At 46.3% G+C, this 14,365-nt stretch overlaps 1 protein-coding gene across 2 annotated transcripts in view; it reads right to left on the reverse strand.

Annotated features, from left to right (window-relative positions):
* The window catches only part of HMCN2 (hemicentin 2), a 112,111-nt gene that overhangs the window by 49,478 nt on the left and 48,268 nt on the right, over positions 1–14,365 (reverse strand). For both annotated transcript variants that reach the window (XM_040406461.1, XM_040406462.1), the window contains exons 19-31: positions 12,983–13,127; positions 12,383–12,495; positions 11,930–12,089; positions 10,579–10,744; positions 8,341–8,468; positions 5,986–6,258; positions 5,822–5,905; positions 5,528–5,719; positions 5,312–5,442; positions 4,693–4,840; positions 4,275–4,401; positions 981–1,135; positions 454–732 (exon numbers count right to left, since the gene is read on the reverse strand). In XM_040406461.1, coding sequence (XP_040262395.1) covers positions 454–732; positions 981–1,135; positions 4,275–4,401; positions 4,693–4,840; positions 5,312–5,442; positions 5,528–5,719; positions 5,822–5,905; positions 5,986–6,258; positions 8,341–8,468; positions 10,579–10,744; positions 11,930–12,089; positions 12,383–12,495; positions 12,983–13,127 — 2,101 coding nt within the window. The remainder of the gene's footprint in view (positions 1–453; positions 733–980; positions 1,136–4,274; positions 4,402–4,692; positions 4,841–5,311; positions 5,443–5,527; positions 5,720–5,821; positions 5,906–5,985; positions 6,259–8,340; positions 8,469–10,578; positions 10,745–11,929; positions 12,090–12,382; positions 12,496–12,982; positions 13,128–14,365) is intronic.

Below are 14,365 nucleotides of genomic sequence, written 5' to 3' on the forward strand. Positions count from 1 at the left end.
CAGTTTAATTAACCTAATAAATGATTGAAGAATGAAAAGTTCTGCAGCTTTCTCATAGACTATATGTTTCAGTTCTTTACCATTTTCAAGATCTCTGCTTGCTGTCAGTGAAAGGGAGCGTTAGCCAGGCCTAATGCTACTCAAGCTGAGAATTTTATTTGCACTGATACGCTGTAACAAACGAGACAATTGTGCTGATGCATTTAGCTCACAGAAGACACAATTGTAACTTCAGTAAATCTTCCCTGTGACAAGTATTAGGTCAGGAGAGGTTTTTAGTCTGTAAATGTAAACAATAACTATTCCATCCACTGTCAGCAAGCAGAGGTCTTAAAAAGGGTTAAAAATTAAAACACATGGTATATCAGAAAGTTTGCTAACACGATCAGAAAGTGGATGCAGTTGCTTTGACAGTGGAGAATCCTTTCCATAGGCTCTGGAGAATGCACATACCATAAACCTCCAGCAGATAAGACTTTTCTACGGTGCCCGCAGGGTTATTGGCTCTGCAGGTGTACGACCCGGCATCAGAGATCTGGACCCGGCTCAGCTGCAGGCTTCTTCCGCCATCCCTGTAAGTGGATTTGGGGCTGGACACAATAGGGCGTTTGTCCTTGAACCAGGTGATGCTTGGAGGTGGAGATCCCTTTGCTTCACACTTCAGCTCTACAGAGCCGTGGAGCAGAGAGGCCACTAACGTTGTCTCATTGGATGACCAGACTGTGGGGGGAGCTATGGAGGGAACAAGAGACAGATTTGAGTAATATAGCCCCATTTTTTTCTATGATTTTTATCATACATATCTATGACATTTCTATGAATAAGTCTGATAATCGGGCACTTATCAGGTCTGACTGATGCTGAATTCTGCTGCGTTTTACTTTTATGCCTCTATATCTGTGGGAAGACCGCAGCATGCAATTCGCTGTGTGTCCAGCAGGTGGCAGACTAACACTGAGGAGTTTTTGGTGGAAACTTACTGAGGATCTTCAGGCTGAAGCCCTTGACTTGTTGCCCTGCGTGATTAAATGCCAGGCACTGGTATCTGCCCTGGTGCTGCAGCTTCGTGCTGTTCACTCTGAGCACCTGTCCGCCTTCAAGGAGCTGAATCTGAGAGTCTCCAGGTGCCAGCGGCCTGCAGCAAAGAGATCAGATGGAGATTAACATGCAATAAATACAAAGTACATCATGTAGGCAAAGACTGGTTGTACCAGACTACTGCCAGGCACAGTGATCTTCTGATTTTGTGTATCTAAGCAATCATGTGTGATACTGTCTGCTAAATCACTGCATCTAATCCAATCATGTGTGATACTGTCTGCTGAGCTGTGCATCTAATCCTATCCTGTGTGATACTGTCTGCTGAACTGTGTATCTAATCCTATCATGTGTGATACTGTCTGCTGAGCTGTGTATCTAATCCTACCCTGTGTGATACTGTCTGCTGATCTGTGTATCTAATCCTATCCTGTGTGATACTGTCTGCTGAGCTGTGTATCTAATCCTATCCTGTCTGATACTCCCTGCTGAGCTGTGTATCTAATCCTATCCTGTGTGATACTGTCTGCTGAGCTGTGTATCTAATCCTATCATGTGTGATACAGTCTGCTGAGCTGTGCATCTAATCCTATCCTGTGTGATACTGTCTGCTGAACTGTGTATCTAATCCTATTATGTGTGATACTGTCTGCTGAGCTGTGTATCTAATCCTATCATGTGTGATACTGTCTGCTGAGCTGTGTATCTAATCCTATCCTGTGTGATACTGTCTGCTGAGCTGTGTATCTAATCCTATCCTGTCTGATACTCCCTGCTGAGCTGTGTATCTAATCCTATCCTGTGTGATACTGTCTGCTGAGCTGTGTATCTAATCCTATCATGTGTGATACTGTCTGCTGAGCTGTGTATCTAATCCTATCCTGTGTGATACTGTCTGCTGAGCTGTGTATCTAATCCTATCCTGTGTGATAAAGTCTGCTGAGCTGTGTATCTAATCCTATCCTGTGTGATAAAGTCTGCTGAGCTGTGTATCTAATCCTATCATGTGTGATACTGTCTGCTGAGCTGTGTATCTAATCCTATCCTGTGTGATACTGTCTGCTGAGCTGTGTATCTAATCCTATCCTGTGTTATACTGTCTGCTGAGCTGTGTATCTAATCCTATCCTGTGTGATAAAGTCTGCTGAGCTGTGTATCTAATCCTATCATGTGTGATACTGTCTGCTGAGCTGTGTATCTAATCCTATCTTGTGTGATACTGTCTGCTGAGCTGTGTATCTAATCCTATCTTGTGTGATACTGTCTGCTGAGCTGTGTATCTAATCCTATCTTGTGTGATACTGTCTGCTGAGCTGTGTATCTAATCCTATCCTGTTATACTGTCTGCTGAGCTGTGTATCTAATCCTATCCTGTGTGATACTGTCTGCTGAGCTGTGTATCTAATCCTATTATGTGTGATACTGTCTGCTGAGCTGTGTATCTAATCCTATTATGTGTGATACTGTCTGCTGAGCTGTGTATCTAATCCTATTATGTGTGATACTGCCTGCTGAGCTGTGTATCTAATCCTATCCTGTGTGATACTGTCTGCTGAGCTGTGTATCTAATCCTATCATGTGTGATACTGTCTGCTGAGCTGTGTATCTAATCCTATCCTGTGTGATACTGCCTGCTGAGCTGTGTATCTAACCCTATCATGTGTGATACTCCCTGCTGAGCTGTGTATCTAATCCTATCCTGTGTGATACTGTCTGCTGAGCTGTGTATCTAATCCTATCCTGTGTGATACTGTCTGCTGAGGAGTGTATCTAATCCTATCCTGTGTGATACTGTCTGCTGAGCTGTGTATCTAATCCTATCCTGTGTGATACTGTCTGCTGAGGAGTGTTTCTAATCCTATTGAGGGTCATATACACACATTTTACCCCAGTTTTTGGCGTTAAAATGTCGCACAACCCCGTTTTTGTGACTTTGCGACAATATTTTTCACACTGGTGTTTTTGCGCCATGTTCAACACATGTGTCGAGGGTGTAAAAGTTGCCGAAAACGACTCCAGCCAGGGGCTGGTCTAGATTTTCTGCCAGGCGCATGGACTGCTGAAGGTGCACCTAATCTTGGTGAGGTATGTGCCAGTCTCCGCAGTCAGGCGTGATGCATTACGGTGTGGCCTCCATGTTTTGGGTACCACCCTGGTCACATGCTCGGCTCCCTTATGTTTCAGGTGTTCTGTATCTAACACCCGGGAATCTGGAACGTTCATAGCTCAAGCCTATGAAGATTTATCTTGGTTGCAGATGCTTCCCTGCACTGCACGGCCAACCACTCCTCTTTCTATACAGGGGCCCTTAGTGACACGTGTCTGCCAGGAGGGCCCCTAGGGCCGCTCTGTTTTGACTCCATGATGCTGTTTCTAAGGAGGGTCAGATCCCAGCGAGCAGCAGCTGCCAGACCCCACAGGTGCAGAGTCCCTACGTCATTCCAGGAACACTCCGATCGTCCGCTCCTGCTCGGACCTTTGTGAGCGCGTCCTATTACATAGAGGCAAAGCATCCTGAGAATTGACTGCTGCTCCAACAGACGCCTCAAAAAACACATTCATAGCCAGTGTTATACATAGAGAGCCCCAGAGCAGAAGTGTCAGCAGGTGCCGGGGCCCCTACTAGTCCATAAGGGATTGAATGGCCCTCACTGAGCACCTACATAGGTATAAATGGATGCCTTTTAGAAACGCACTCAAAATAAAATAACTCTTTTGATGGCAAATTTTGACATGTGAAACTTCTTTGCTCCAAGTTTTTTGCTCTCTGTAGAAATAACAGGAAATTGCAAATGATTTCAGACTGATTTTTGGGAGAAGAAAAAGTAGATTTACTGCAGTAAGGACCGTCAGTCGCAGGCAAAGAAAGAGCTCAGCGATGGATGGTGAGATCATGGCCTCCTCCTGCATTAGTCAGAAGCACATGTGCAGAGCGCGCTGGTCATATGTCAGCCGGCACACACAGCATATAACACGGATCCGACCCGTCTCTATCACCTCGTTAATGACACCTTGATGAGTGAGAACAGGTTCCCAGGAAAGAGATTGAGCGAGATGATGAACGGGCCCAGATGTAGAGCATGTGTGCGAGGGTTACCCCTTCCTGAATCCGAGAGGCAGCAATCTTCCCATGAATGGATCAGTAACCGTAATTTGCCCCCTGTGAATACAAGCCTGCATTTTTGCCGAACTGCCACCAGATGGCACTATAGAAAGGGGTTGTCGCTGCCACTTACTGCTCGTCCTTGGTCCATTCCATATGGGGCACTGGCAGCCCTGACGTCCTACAGTGAAGCTCGACCTCTGCTCCTTCCTTTGCAGTCAGCTCCTGGAGAGATCCGGCTCCATAAATCGTAGGAGGGACTGCAAATTATAAGAGCGCAATTACATGAAACGACAGACACTGGACTATTAGCCATTCTTCGTCAGTTTTTAGCGATATATGGAAGATTCGCCTTCATATTGAGTCTGAATAGAGGTTTAGATATGAAGATGTTAAAATCCCTCTACGCTACACTGCCACCTGCAGCCCGGGAGGTGCCATTACAGCTTCATACTAAAAAAATGAAACTGATTTCTATATGACCACTGAAGGCAGCATCTTCCTCGTAAAGTGAGATCACACATCATTGTCAAAACCTTTCAAATACTCACCGAACACCATAACATTGTAGTTGCGCTGAGCCTCTCCTGCGCGGTTTACGGCCCGGCAAGTGTATGACCCTGAATCTTCCTTACGTATCCGGTGAAATCGGAGAGACTGGCCTGTTGATTGGAGGCTGATCCCTGGAGCCTCAGTGAGCTGTAAAAATAGCAGAATATATCAACCTTGCAATTAGAAAATATCCGACGCGCTTCTTCTCACTCCGCAGATGCTGAGTGTGTCCGGACGCAGCACCTGGGAGCGGTGGGAAGCATGGGAACAAGGAGAGGTCTGGTGTGTGGTCTTTATTCATTTCAGGATGTTCTGAAGTGGGTCATATGTATTTTGATGCAAATGCTGTATGTTTGGGGTGTTCCCTATATAAATTATACCACCTTTGAAATCTCCCCTGATGTCCCGTATGAAAACGTACATGTATGTCTATATCTGAAGTGTACACAAGAGGCATCCATGCATTCTCCAACATCTATGAATGTAGTTCTGCAGTATGACCACCGGGTGGCGACATCCCCACTGTCCTACAGCTACAATGGTATATGAGGAGTTAGCCATGTTGTACAGTACGATCAGAAGACATTGCCCATGACGTGTTGCAATTAGGTCACTTACAATCTTGTCGTCTTTTTTCCAGGTTACAGTAGGAAAGGGAACCCCATTCACTTCACACCCCAATATCAAGGTCTGGCTGGCCATCAGTGAGATGTTTTGGGCTTGTCCGTTCTCCAGGATCCTGGGTGGGGCTGAAGAGTAAATGATATGATTATTATCACATTCCAGAGCAGGGATGATACAGATCCAGCTGCCATTAGAGAAATGCTCCCTCACCGTACACCACCAGTTTAGTCTTCCTCCTCGCCGAGCCGGCTTCATTCGTGGCCAGGCAGATGTAGTCGCCGCTGTTATTAGGGACGGGCGACTCGATCAGCAGAGAACCGTTGGCCAGTTGAGTGACCCCTGGCAGGTTTCTGCTGAGGACTACTCCATTTTTTAACCAGCGGATCATTGGAGTTGGAGTCCCTGGAAGGTGGAGGACAAAACCAGATGAATAATGATAATGAACGTGTATGATGATGATGATGATGATGATGATGAATCCTCAGTTGTAGACAGTTTTCTCACCTTGTACAGGACAGTCCACAATTACTGGCGCATGTGTGGTATGCTCCAACAAGATGTCGGAGTTCTCCTTGAAATTTGGTGGCTCTATAGAAAAGACATTGTCACGTTACTGCAGGCTCCATATTGTATGGTCTCCATATTGCAGGTTATCAGGTTACCCTTACCTAGAACCTCCAGACGGAATTCCAGGGAATCTTCTCCGGCGCTGCTGAAGGCCACACAGCGGTACAGACCAGAGTCCAGAATCTGTACCTCGAGAACACTAATGGTGCCGTCCGGACCCGGCAAGGAGTCCTGGTCTCCTACCCTTAAAGCTACACCATCCTTATACCAACTGAGCCTGGGCATGGGGTCTCCATGTGCCACACAGGGGAGAGCCAGCAAGCGTCCCAGGAGAGTCTTCAGCAGCTTAGGTCCAGGGTGGACACGTGGGGGAACTACAAGCAAAACAGCGACGGTTAGCGTATAGTACACAACGCCTCCTGCGTGTCAGTGTGCTGACATGTCATAGCTTAGGCTCTGTGCACAATGCACTGTACAGAGGGCCTCTGCAAAGAAACATATACCATGCTACATACTCTCCATTATCCTCTACAATATGACCCTGTGGGCCACGCATGTCACTGTACAATTATACCATAGCAAAGGCTCAGATTCGATGTGCACAGAAAACACATCCCCTATCCAGTGTCTGATTGATGGAGGTCTGACTGCCGGGACCCCCAGGGACCATGTGGGCAGAGGTCCCCCATGTAAGTGGAGCCGCAGTGAGTACGTGTGACCACCACTCCATTCAGTTATATGGGGCTGAGGCAGCTGGCGCTCGGCTGTCCGTCTGAATGGTGCGGTGGTCACATATACACACTGCCGCTCCATTCAGATCGGACCTCAGTTCTCATGATCGCTGGAGGACAGCAGCCTGGACTCCAGACTGACACATTACCTGCACTGATACATTGTAACAAAATATCTGGAAAGTGGAGAGGTTTATCCTGTTTACCTCGAAGAGGATGAACTAAACACAACTGTAACAAACAGAAGTATTAGGTCAGGGCATGTTTCTATCCACTGACAGCAAGCAGACATTTTGTAAACAGTCTATTAAAGTCTATGGGAAGCTGCAGAACTTCATTGCACACTGGTTATGCTTTATCGACGTGACACTGGTCCAGCCATTTAATTGACGCTTTGTATGACTTTAAGGAATGTAGATGGATGTGAGGGGGGAGGGTAAGAGCGGGGAGACGAGGGCGCTGCGGGCAGACGTCTGTACACCGCCTCCAGGGCACCTGCCTGCGCTCCTATACACCGAGGCAGTGAAGGAGACCCCTTCCCATACACTGTCATTGTGAGGAGAGAGATGGACCCTTCCCCAATTAACCCTATTAATACCGGACTGCACAGGAGCTCGGTGCGGGAGTCCTGCAGACACATCTGCTTATAGGCGTCTATCCTCTAATGTCTGTTTCTGGAAAAGCTGGGTGACAACCCAATATGGAAGCCAATACAGCTCCTAGAGTGGTTATCATCCAGATGCAGTTTTTAACAACCTGACGGAAGAGAACGTCTCGATGGCGGACATTGTTTGTTTTTTTCTATTTAAAGAGACGTTCTGCCGTTTTCTGATACTTCACGCTTCCTATTGTTTCCATACAATGCCGCTTCTTCTTGAACACTGACATAATCCTCAAGTATTGATAGGAGGGACAATCGCTGCTGAGATAATTCTGACAGGTGAGGAGTTATCGTTGCCTCAGTCAGTTCCTCTCTTTGTATACAGCTCGGTCTGGAGTGTGTTCGGGCGTGCGTCAGACCTTCCGTCTTGCAGTCCACTCTCGGGACGGTCTACAATAATACTAGATATCAGTGAAGGGGAGATTTAACCCTTGCATACACACTGCCAATGGTCGGCCATGACAGGTGGCTGTGTGCCCAGCCTCCAGGCCTCGGGGGTGTATGGGTTAACCGTCTGGTGACAGCATCGGTAGGAAGCGAAGTCCATGCCTGAAACTTGTGAGGAGGAAGAGAGGGTGGAGGGGGTCGAGGCCAGATGTTTAATAGCTCTGCTATTCTTCTTGGCACTTTCATCCTTTGTAAAAACATCCTACTCCCCGAGCGGTAATGTGATAATTGCACGGTCGGATCTTAGATCTTCAGCTCAAGGCTTCTGTATGACCCTTGAGGAAGAATAGCTGCTTCCTATGGGGTCCTGCCAACCTCCACACACTCAGTAGGGCTGCAATGTTTCAGAATATTAAAGGGGCTCAGAAGCTTTTTGCATCTACCCTGCTTTTATTTTGCATTGTCATGTTTTTTTTCTCCAAGCATTCAGCCTGCAGTGTAAAGAATGGAGTTGTCAGACCATATCACGACAGCCTTGTGACCTGACTCCACTGATCTTATACAGGCTGCCATAAACAGTACCTGTATTCTGCTGGAGGGGTTTGCTGGGAACTGGTAGATGAGCGTTGCGGTAATACCGTGGTTTTAAGGAATTGCTATACAATTGCATTTTGTACCTTGCACTTCTAGGCTGTAGGTGAGCGATGTGTTTCCTGCGAGGTTGGACGCTAGGCAGGTGTAATATCCGCCGTCCATCACCCGCAGCTCTGACACCTTGAGAGACCAGGAAGGCAGCAAGTGATGTCTGTAATGAGAGAGCAAAAATTTACCAAAACATCCACTGCTGCCCCTCAGAGCTTGCAATCTACACACTCTACCATAGCCCTATGCACACACGGAGGTCTATTTTACAGGAAATTGCACTGCAAGCATTTGTCCCATCTGCCACATACTATCCTGCCATATATATTAGAAGATACAAGAAGGGGGACATTTTTCATTCCCCCTACTCGGTTTTTGGTGTTAAATACTCACAAAACCTGGTTTTGCAACACTTTAAACACAACGGCAACTAAGGCTTCATGCGACATGTTTTACTTGCGGATGGATTACGGACCCATTCAAGTTGAAAGGGTCCGGAACCGTCTGCGGCAGCCGTACAGATGGGGACCACAAATTGCAACGGCCGAGTGCATGAGGCCTAAATCTAGTCACAACTGGTATTTTTATGCCGCTCTTCGTAGTTTTCAATACGCGGTGTGGACGGGGACATCAGCCTCGGAACGTTCATCATCATTTACACCAGAAACTGGTGTAAATGATGACTGAAATCTACACCAGCTACCAGTCTGGAGCACAGACTGCCGGAGGAGGCAGGTCATTTATGACGAGGCCTGTGCCTGGTCATACGTTAAATGCCTCCTCCAGCGAGGCAGGCTCTATCAGGACTGCCGTATGCACATGCTGGTCTTGATAAATCAGGGCCTGTAATTAAAGGGATTCTCCACTTTGGAATGATTCTGGTTTTAGACATTTCAATAAAGAAAGCTAAAACATTGCAGTATACATCTATTTGGATGCAGCCTGGAGTGTAAAGCATGGAGGTTCTGATTGTGTTCCTTAGGAATTCTTTATATGTCAGTGAATCATGGACATGCGCTGTCCATGGTCTCCACGGACCCCTCACTTAGCCACAGTGTATTCACACATAAGTGGTCTTCCACAGACAGTGGGACTTTGGTGACACCACGGGAGCATGTCCTATTTTGTCCATGATTATGTCCGTGAAAACTGGAAACCAATTTTCAGCCTAGCAGTGTCTATATAATACGGATGACACATAGAGAGCAAAAAAACGGACACACGGAACAAACACGGATCCGTCACAGGTGAACCATCTTGTCACGGATGTCATCATGAACACAAATGTGTGAACGAGGCCTTAGTCAGTAAACTTATAATAATGTATATGTATATTAATACATCCAGTATAGACAGCAGGTACAAGCTTATTTATATGTGACCCAGGACGCTGCCACAACCAGAATGAAAACCTCCATACTTTACACTGCTGCTGCATTCGGAGAGAACTGGAATATGGTAAAAAATATCACATTGTGTCACTACACATCTTTTTTTATAGAACGTTAAGGGCCTTTTAACCCCTTATACTCTAAGAGACAGGGGACACCCCATGTCTAAGTATCCAATGACCATACAGCCGCCTGCTGACCTCAACATTAAGAACATGTCAGGTATATTCAAGCAAGGTCGTGGTATGGGCACAGTGTGTAGACCCCTGCAATACTGGACCTGTACCTTTATCTACAGTACTTACAGATAAATATTTTGCAGGCGTGGGGGGTGACTTACCACTGATCCGCATTCCCAGAACAGTGTGAGATTAGCCAGGAAAATACAGTACTTTAAAGGAATTCATCAGGCAGATAACACAGTTATCACACAAAGCTGCACCTCGCAGAGATTTGTGCAATGGCTGCTGTGTATACACATCTTTATCACATGTTCTGTAGGGCTGGGGTGAGGCAGAGGACAGAGAGGGCTCTGCTCACTATAGAGATGTAGTAGTGCTGATTGTGTTGCTGCAGCTCGTTGTGAAATCTGTGGTGTTTCACGTAATTGCATTTGACACAGTGCACAGATTCGGCTCTGCTACATCTGTTGTATAGGTGGCAGCAACATAGCAATGCTCAGGTCACCTGTAGTTGATACGGCCACTTTAGCAGTACTGGCTATGCTGTGTGAGCAGGTGAACTGAAATTCATCCTGAGCTTTTTAGTCATGTGTGGACCTGAAGTTATGAGGGGACATGAAGGAGTGAAGAACATAATGTGGGGACTGAAATAGTTTGATGGATAAGTTGCTGGTAAGTTTACTTTTATAACCTGGCATACCTGGCAGACACTATGGGCAGGGGTAAAGAGTCCTTCCTCCAGGAGACAGTGGGTGGAGGCACACCCTGCACATCACACGGTAAGGTGATCTCTGCTCCCAAGGCGGCTACGACGTGGATCGGGGTGCCTAGGTCATGTGATCCATTCACATTTATTCTGGGCTTTGCTGAATAAAAGATGCAGGGCAGATTTTTACAAGCAGTATAAAGAAACATGGTTAAAAATTATTTTTTTGCACGCAGTACCCCTCCTCATAACTCCTAATGCAAATACATTCCATAGACATCAACGTAACAGCGCCCCCACCAAAGTGAGCTGTTCAAATAAAGCAATAATTGTCAAGCAAAGTATTTGTTGGAAATGACTGATGCCTTATTATAATTAGTATAATTAGCATGAAGAGTTCCATACAATAAAATTAAAATTAAGGCTACATGAACATGACCGTTCGGTTTTTTGCGGTCCGCAAACCGCGGATCCACAAAAAACAGAAGCCGCCCGTGTGCCTTCCGCAATTTGCGGAACGGAACGGGCGGCCCATTGTAGAAATGCCTTTTCTTGTCCGCAAAACAGACAAGAATAGGACATGCTATATTTTTTTTGCGGGGCCACGGAACAGGGCAAAGGATGCAGACAGCACATGGAGTGTGTCTGCATCTTCTGCGGCCTCATTGAAGTGAATGGGTCCACACCCGAGCCGCAAAAATTGCGACTCGGATGCGGACCCGAACTACGGTCGTGTGTGTAAGGCCTAACTCAGATATTTCTGCAACTATCCCCTTAAATGCAATTGTAGAGTACTTTCACAATAGCGTTTTTCTTTTCCGGCACTAAGTTCCGTCCTCGGGGCTCAATACCGGAAAAAAACTGAACAGTTTTATCCTAATGCATTCTGAATGGAGAGCGATCCGTTCAGGATGCATCAGTTCAGTCCCTCTTACGTTTTTTGGCCGGAGAAAATACCGCAGCATGCTGCAGTTTTCTCTCCGGCCAAAAATCCTGAACACTTGCCGGAATGCCGGCATTAATTTCCATTGAAATGTATTAGTGCTAGATTCGGCATTAAAATTTCCGCATTGACGGATCCGTTTTTCCAGTCCGCGCATGCGCATGACCTTTAAATCTGTGGAAAAAAATAAATGCCGGATGCGTTTTTCTGGAAAGACGGATACGGTATTGCAATGCATTTGTCAGACGGATCCGGATCTATCTGACAAATGCATCTGTTTGCGTCCGGATTGCCGGATCGCCTGCCGGAATCCTCTGCCACAAGTGTGAAAGTACCCTAACCCCGTAGAAAATAATAGTCCTAACAATGAGTTATGAGATGGTAGATGAAGGGGACACTTACTGTGTACTATGAGCTGTGACACTTGGCTAGTGGCCCCCACCTGATTTGTGGCTGTGCAGGTGTAATGACCAGTGTCCGCACCAGAGGGCAGCGTAATCAAGAGGCTTCCATCCCTGTTTATTTGATAATGGCCGTTCTCTGGAGACAGGACCTCTTCACCCTGACAATATAGAGGACATATAGAAGCTCCGATGACAGAAGTGTAATATTCACATTTATATACATTATAGCCGTTTTGCATACTCTCATCATGGTCGATATTCCTTTGTCTTCAAGTTGCTCTATTGTCACCAGACGTGTGTGGAATAATTTCTACCCCAAATAAATCTGGTACCAGCTGATGCCAAGTTTGCCCAGGCATGCAGAAAGGAAGGAGAAAATGGCGTAGGTGTGGTCGACTCCAACATATTGCGACAACTTCAGAATTCAGAGTCATAACATTGTCAACGTTACCTTTGTCCACGTCACCACAGGTTGTGGGTGTCCTTTGGCGTTACATGATAATGTGACAGCCCTCCCCTCTCGGGTGGTATAGTCCGTAGGTCCAGGCGCAATGGTTGGAGCCACTGAGGATATGGAAATGAGAGAGAAAACATTAGAAGGCTCTGCGCCGTCGTGTCACTTTAACTTGTATTTATTTGATGCAATATTATATTCTGCCGTTAAAAGTGATAATCCTTTGTAACATATAGCTGTAAACATCTGGTTACTGTGGCAGAGGGAGACAGAGAAAAGCTTGGCTGGGTCTGCCAATCTTCCTTGCCTACCTGAGTTATAGGGAACAGGTTGCTTGGGATTCCCTGCCTGCCAGACCTATTGTAAAGCAGCTGGTTTGTTCCTGCCCTGCTAGGAGCAGCCAGCCCACGCCAGTCCTCATCTCAGCTTGGGTTATTAATCAGATTTTCAGGTAGAAAACCTCTTTAGGCTTTGAATACGTTCAAATCACATATAGGCAAACACACCGACCTCTGCCCATGAAAATATAATCCCTATTTAATAAACTAAAAATATAATCCCCAGGAAAAAAATGAAAAAGAAAAGCCGTCTGCTCACTTTGGACCTGCAGGTGGATGCTGTGATTAGCTGATCCTGCAGCATTGGAGAGTTCGCACATGTAGCTCCCAGAATCCTCTCTCAAGGCCGGCTCTATGCGCAGTCCCCCAACTTCATCAATAGAGTGACGCCAAAAGAACTGCAGCTGGTGGGAAAGCGGAGATAACGGTCAACATGTGTAAATACTTAAGCTGCGGCCATCGCCTCCTGTTTGTATTTATTCTTCAAAGACGGGCGCAGATGAGACAGGGGGATAGTGAGTGCTTTGTAGATACCTGAAGCAGATGAGCAATTTGGAGGCAAGTTTACATCACTGCTCTGTGACATTTCATTCACTGGGACAAGCAAATAATAGGAGTCCAGAAAGAAGCAGTGTAACCCTTTACCTGCCAAATACATTCTGGTCTGATACAATGTAGATACAATGTGTGATACAATGTAGATACAATGTGTGATGCAATGATCGATAACGTGTGATGCAATGATTGATAACATGTGATACAATGATCGATACAACATCTGATGTAATAATCGATACAACGTCTGATGCAATGATCGATACAATGTGTGATGTAATGATCGCTACAATTTCTGATGCAATGATCGATACAATGTCTGATGCAATGATCGATACAACGTCTGATGCAATGATCGATACAACGTCTGATGCAATGATCGATACAATGTCTTTTGCAATGATTGATACAATGTCTGATGCAGGGTGACAGGGCCCAGAGGAGCAATGTATGTGGGGCTAGAATGTAAATATAGAATCGGACAAGTGAACTGAATTTTATTTGATAGTTCCTCCCCTCCTTGATAATTCACAGTCTATGACAACACTGTGCATTGATTAGTTAAAGGGCTTCTGTCACCCCGCAAAAGTCATATTTTTTTTTTGTTGGATAGTTACATTCCTTATAGCGCGATATAGGAGAATATAATGGTATTACTTACTTTCATGCGGCCGTTTCTTTAGAAAACGAAGTTTTATAATATGTAAATGAGGGCTCTACCAGCAAGTAGGGCGTCTACTTGCTGGTAGCTGCTGCAGAAAACCGCCCCCTCGCCGTGTTGATTGACAGGGCCAGCCGTGATCTCCTCCTCCGGCCGGCCCTGTCAGTATTTCAAAAATCGCGCGCCTCTGTTCATTCGGCGCAGGCGCTCTGAGATGAGGAGGCTCGTCTCCTCAGAACTCCCTCAGTGCGCCTGCGCCGATGACGTCTTCTCTTTCGGTGATGTCATCGGCGCAGGCGCACTGAGGGAGTTCTGAGGAGACGAGCCTCCTCATCTCAGAGCGCCTGCGCCGAATCCACACAGGCGCGCGATTTTTGAAATACTGACAGGGCCGGCCGGAGGAGGAGATCACGGCTGGCCCTGTCA

Source organism: Bufo bufo, chromosome 8 (assembly GCF_905171765.1).
Source record: "Bufo bufo chromosome 8, aBufBuf1.1, whole genome shotgun sequence".
Lineage (NCBI taxonomy): Eukaryota > Metazoa > Chordata > Amphibia > Anura > Bufonidae > Bufo > Bufo bufo.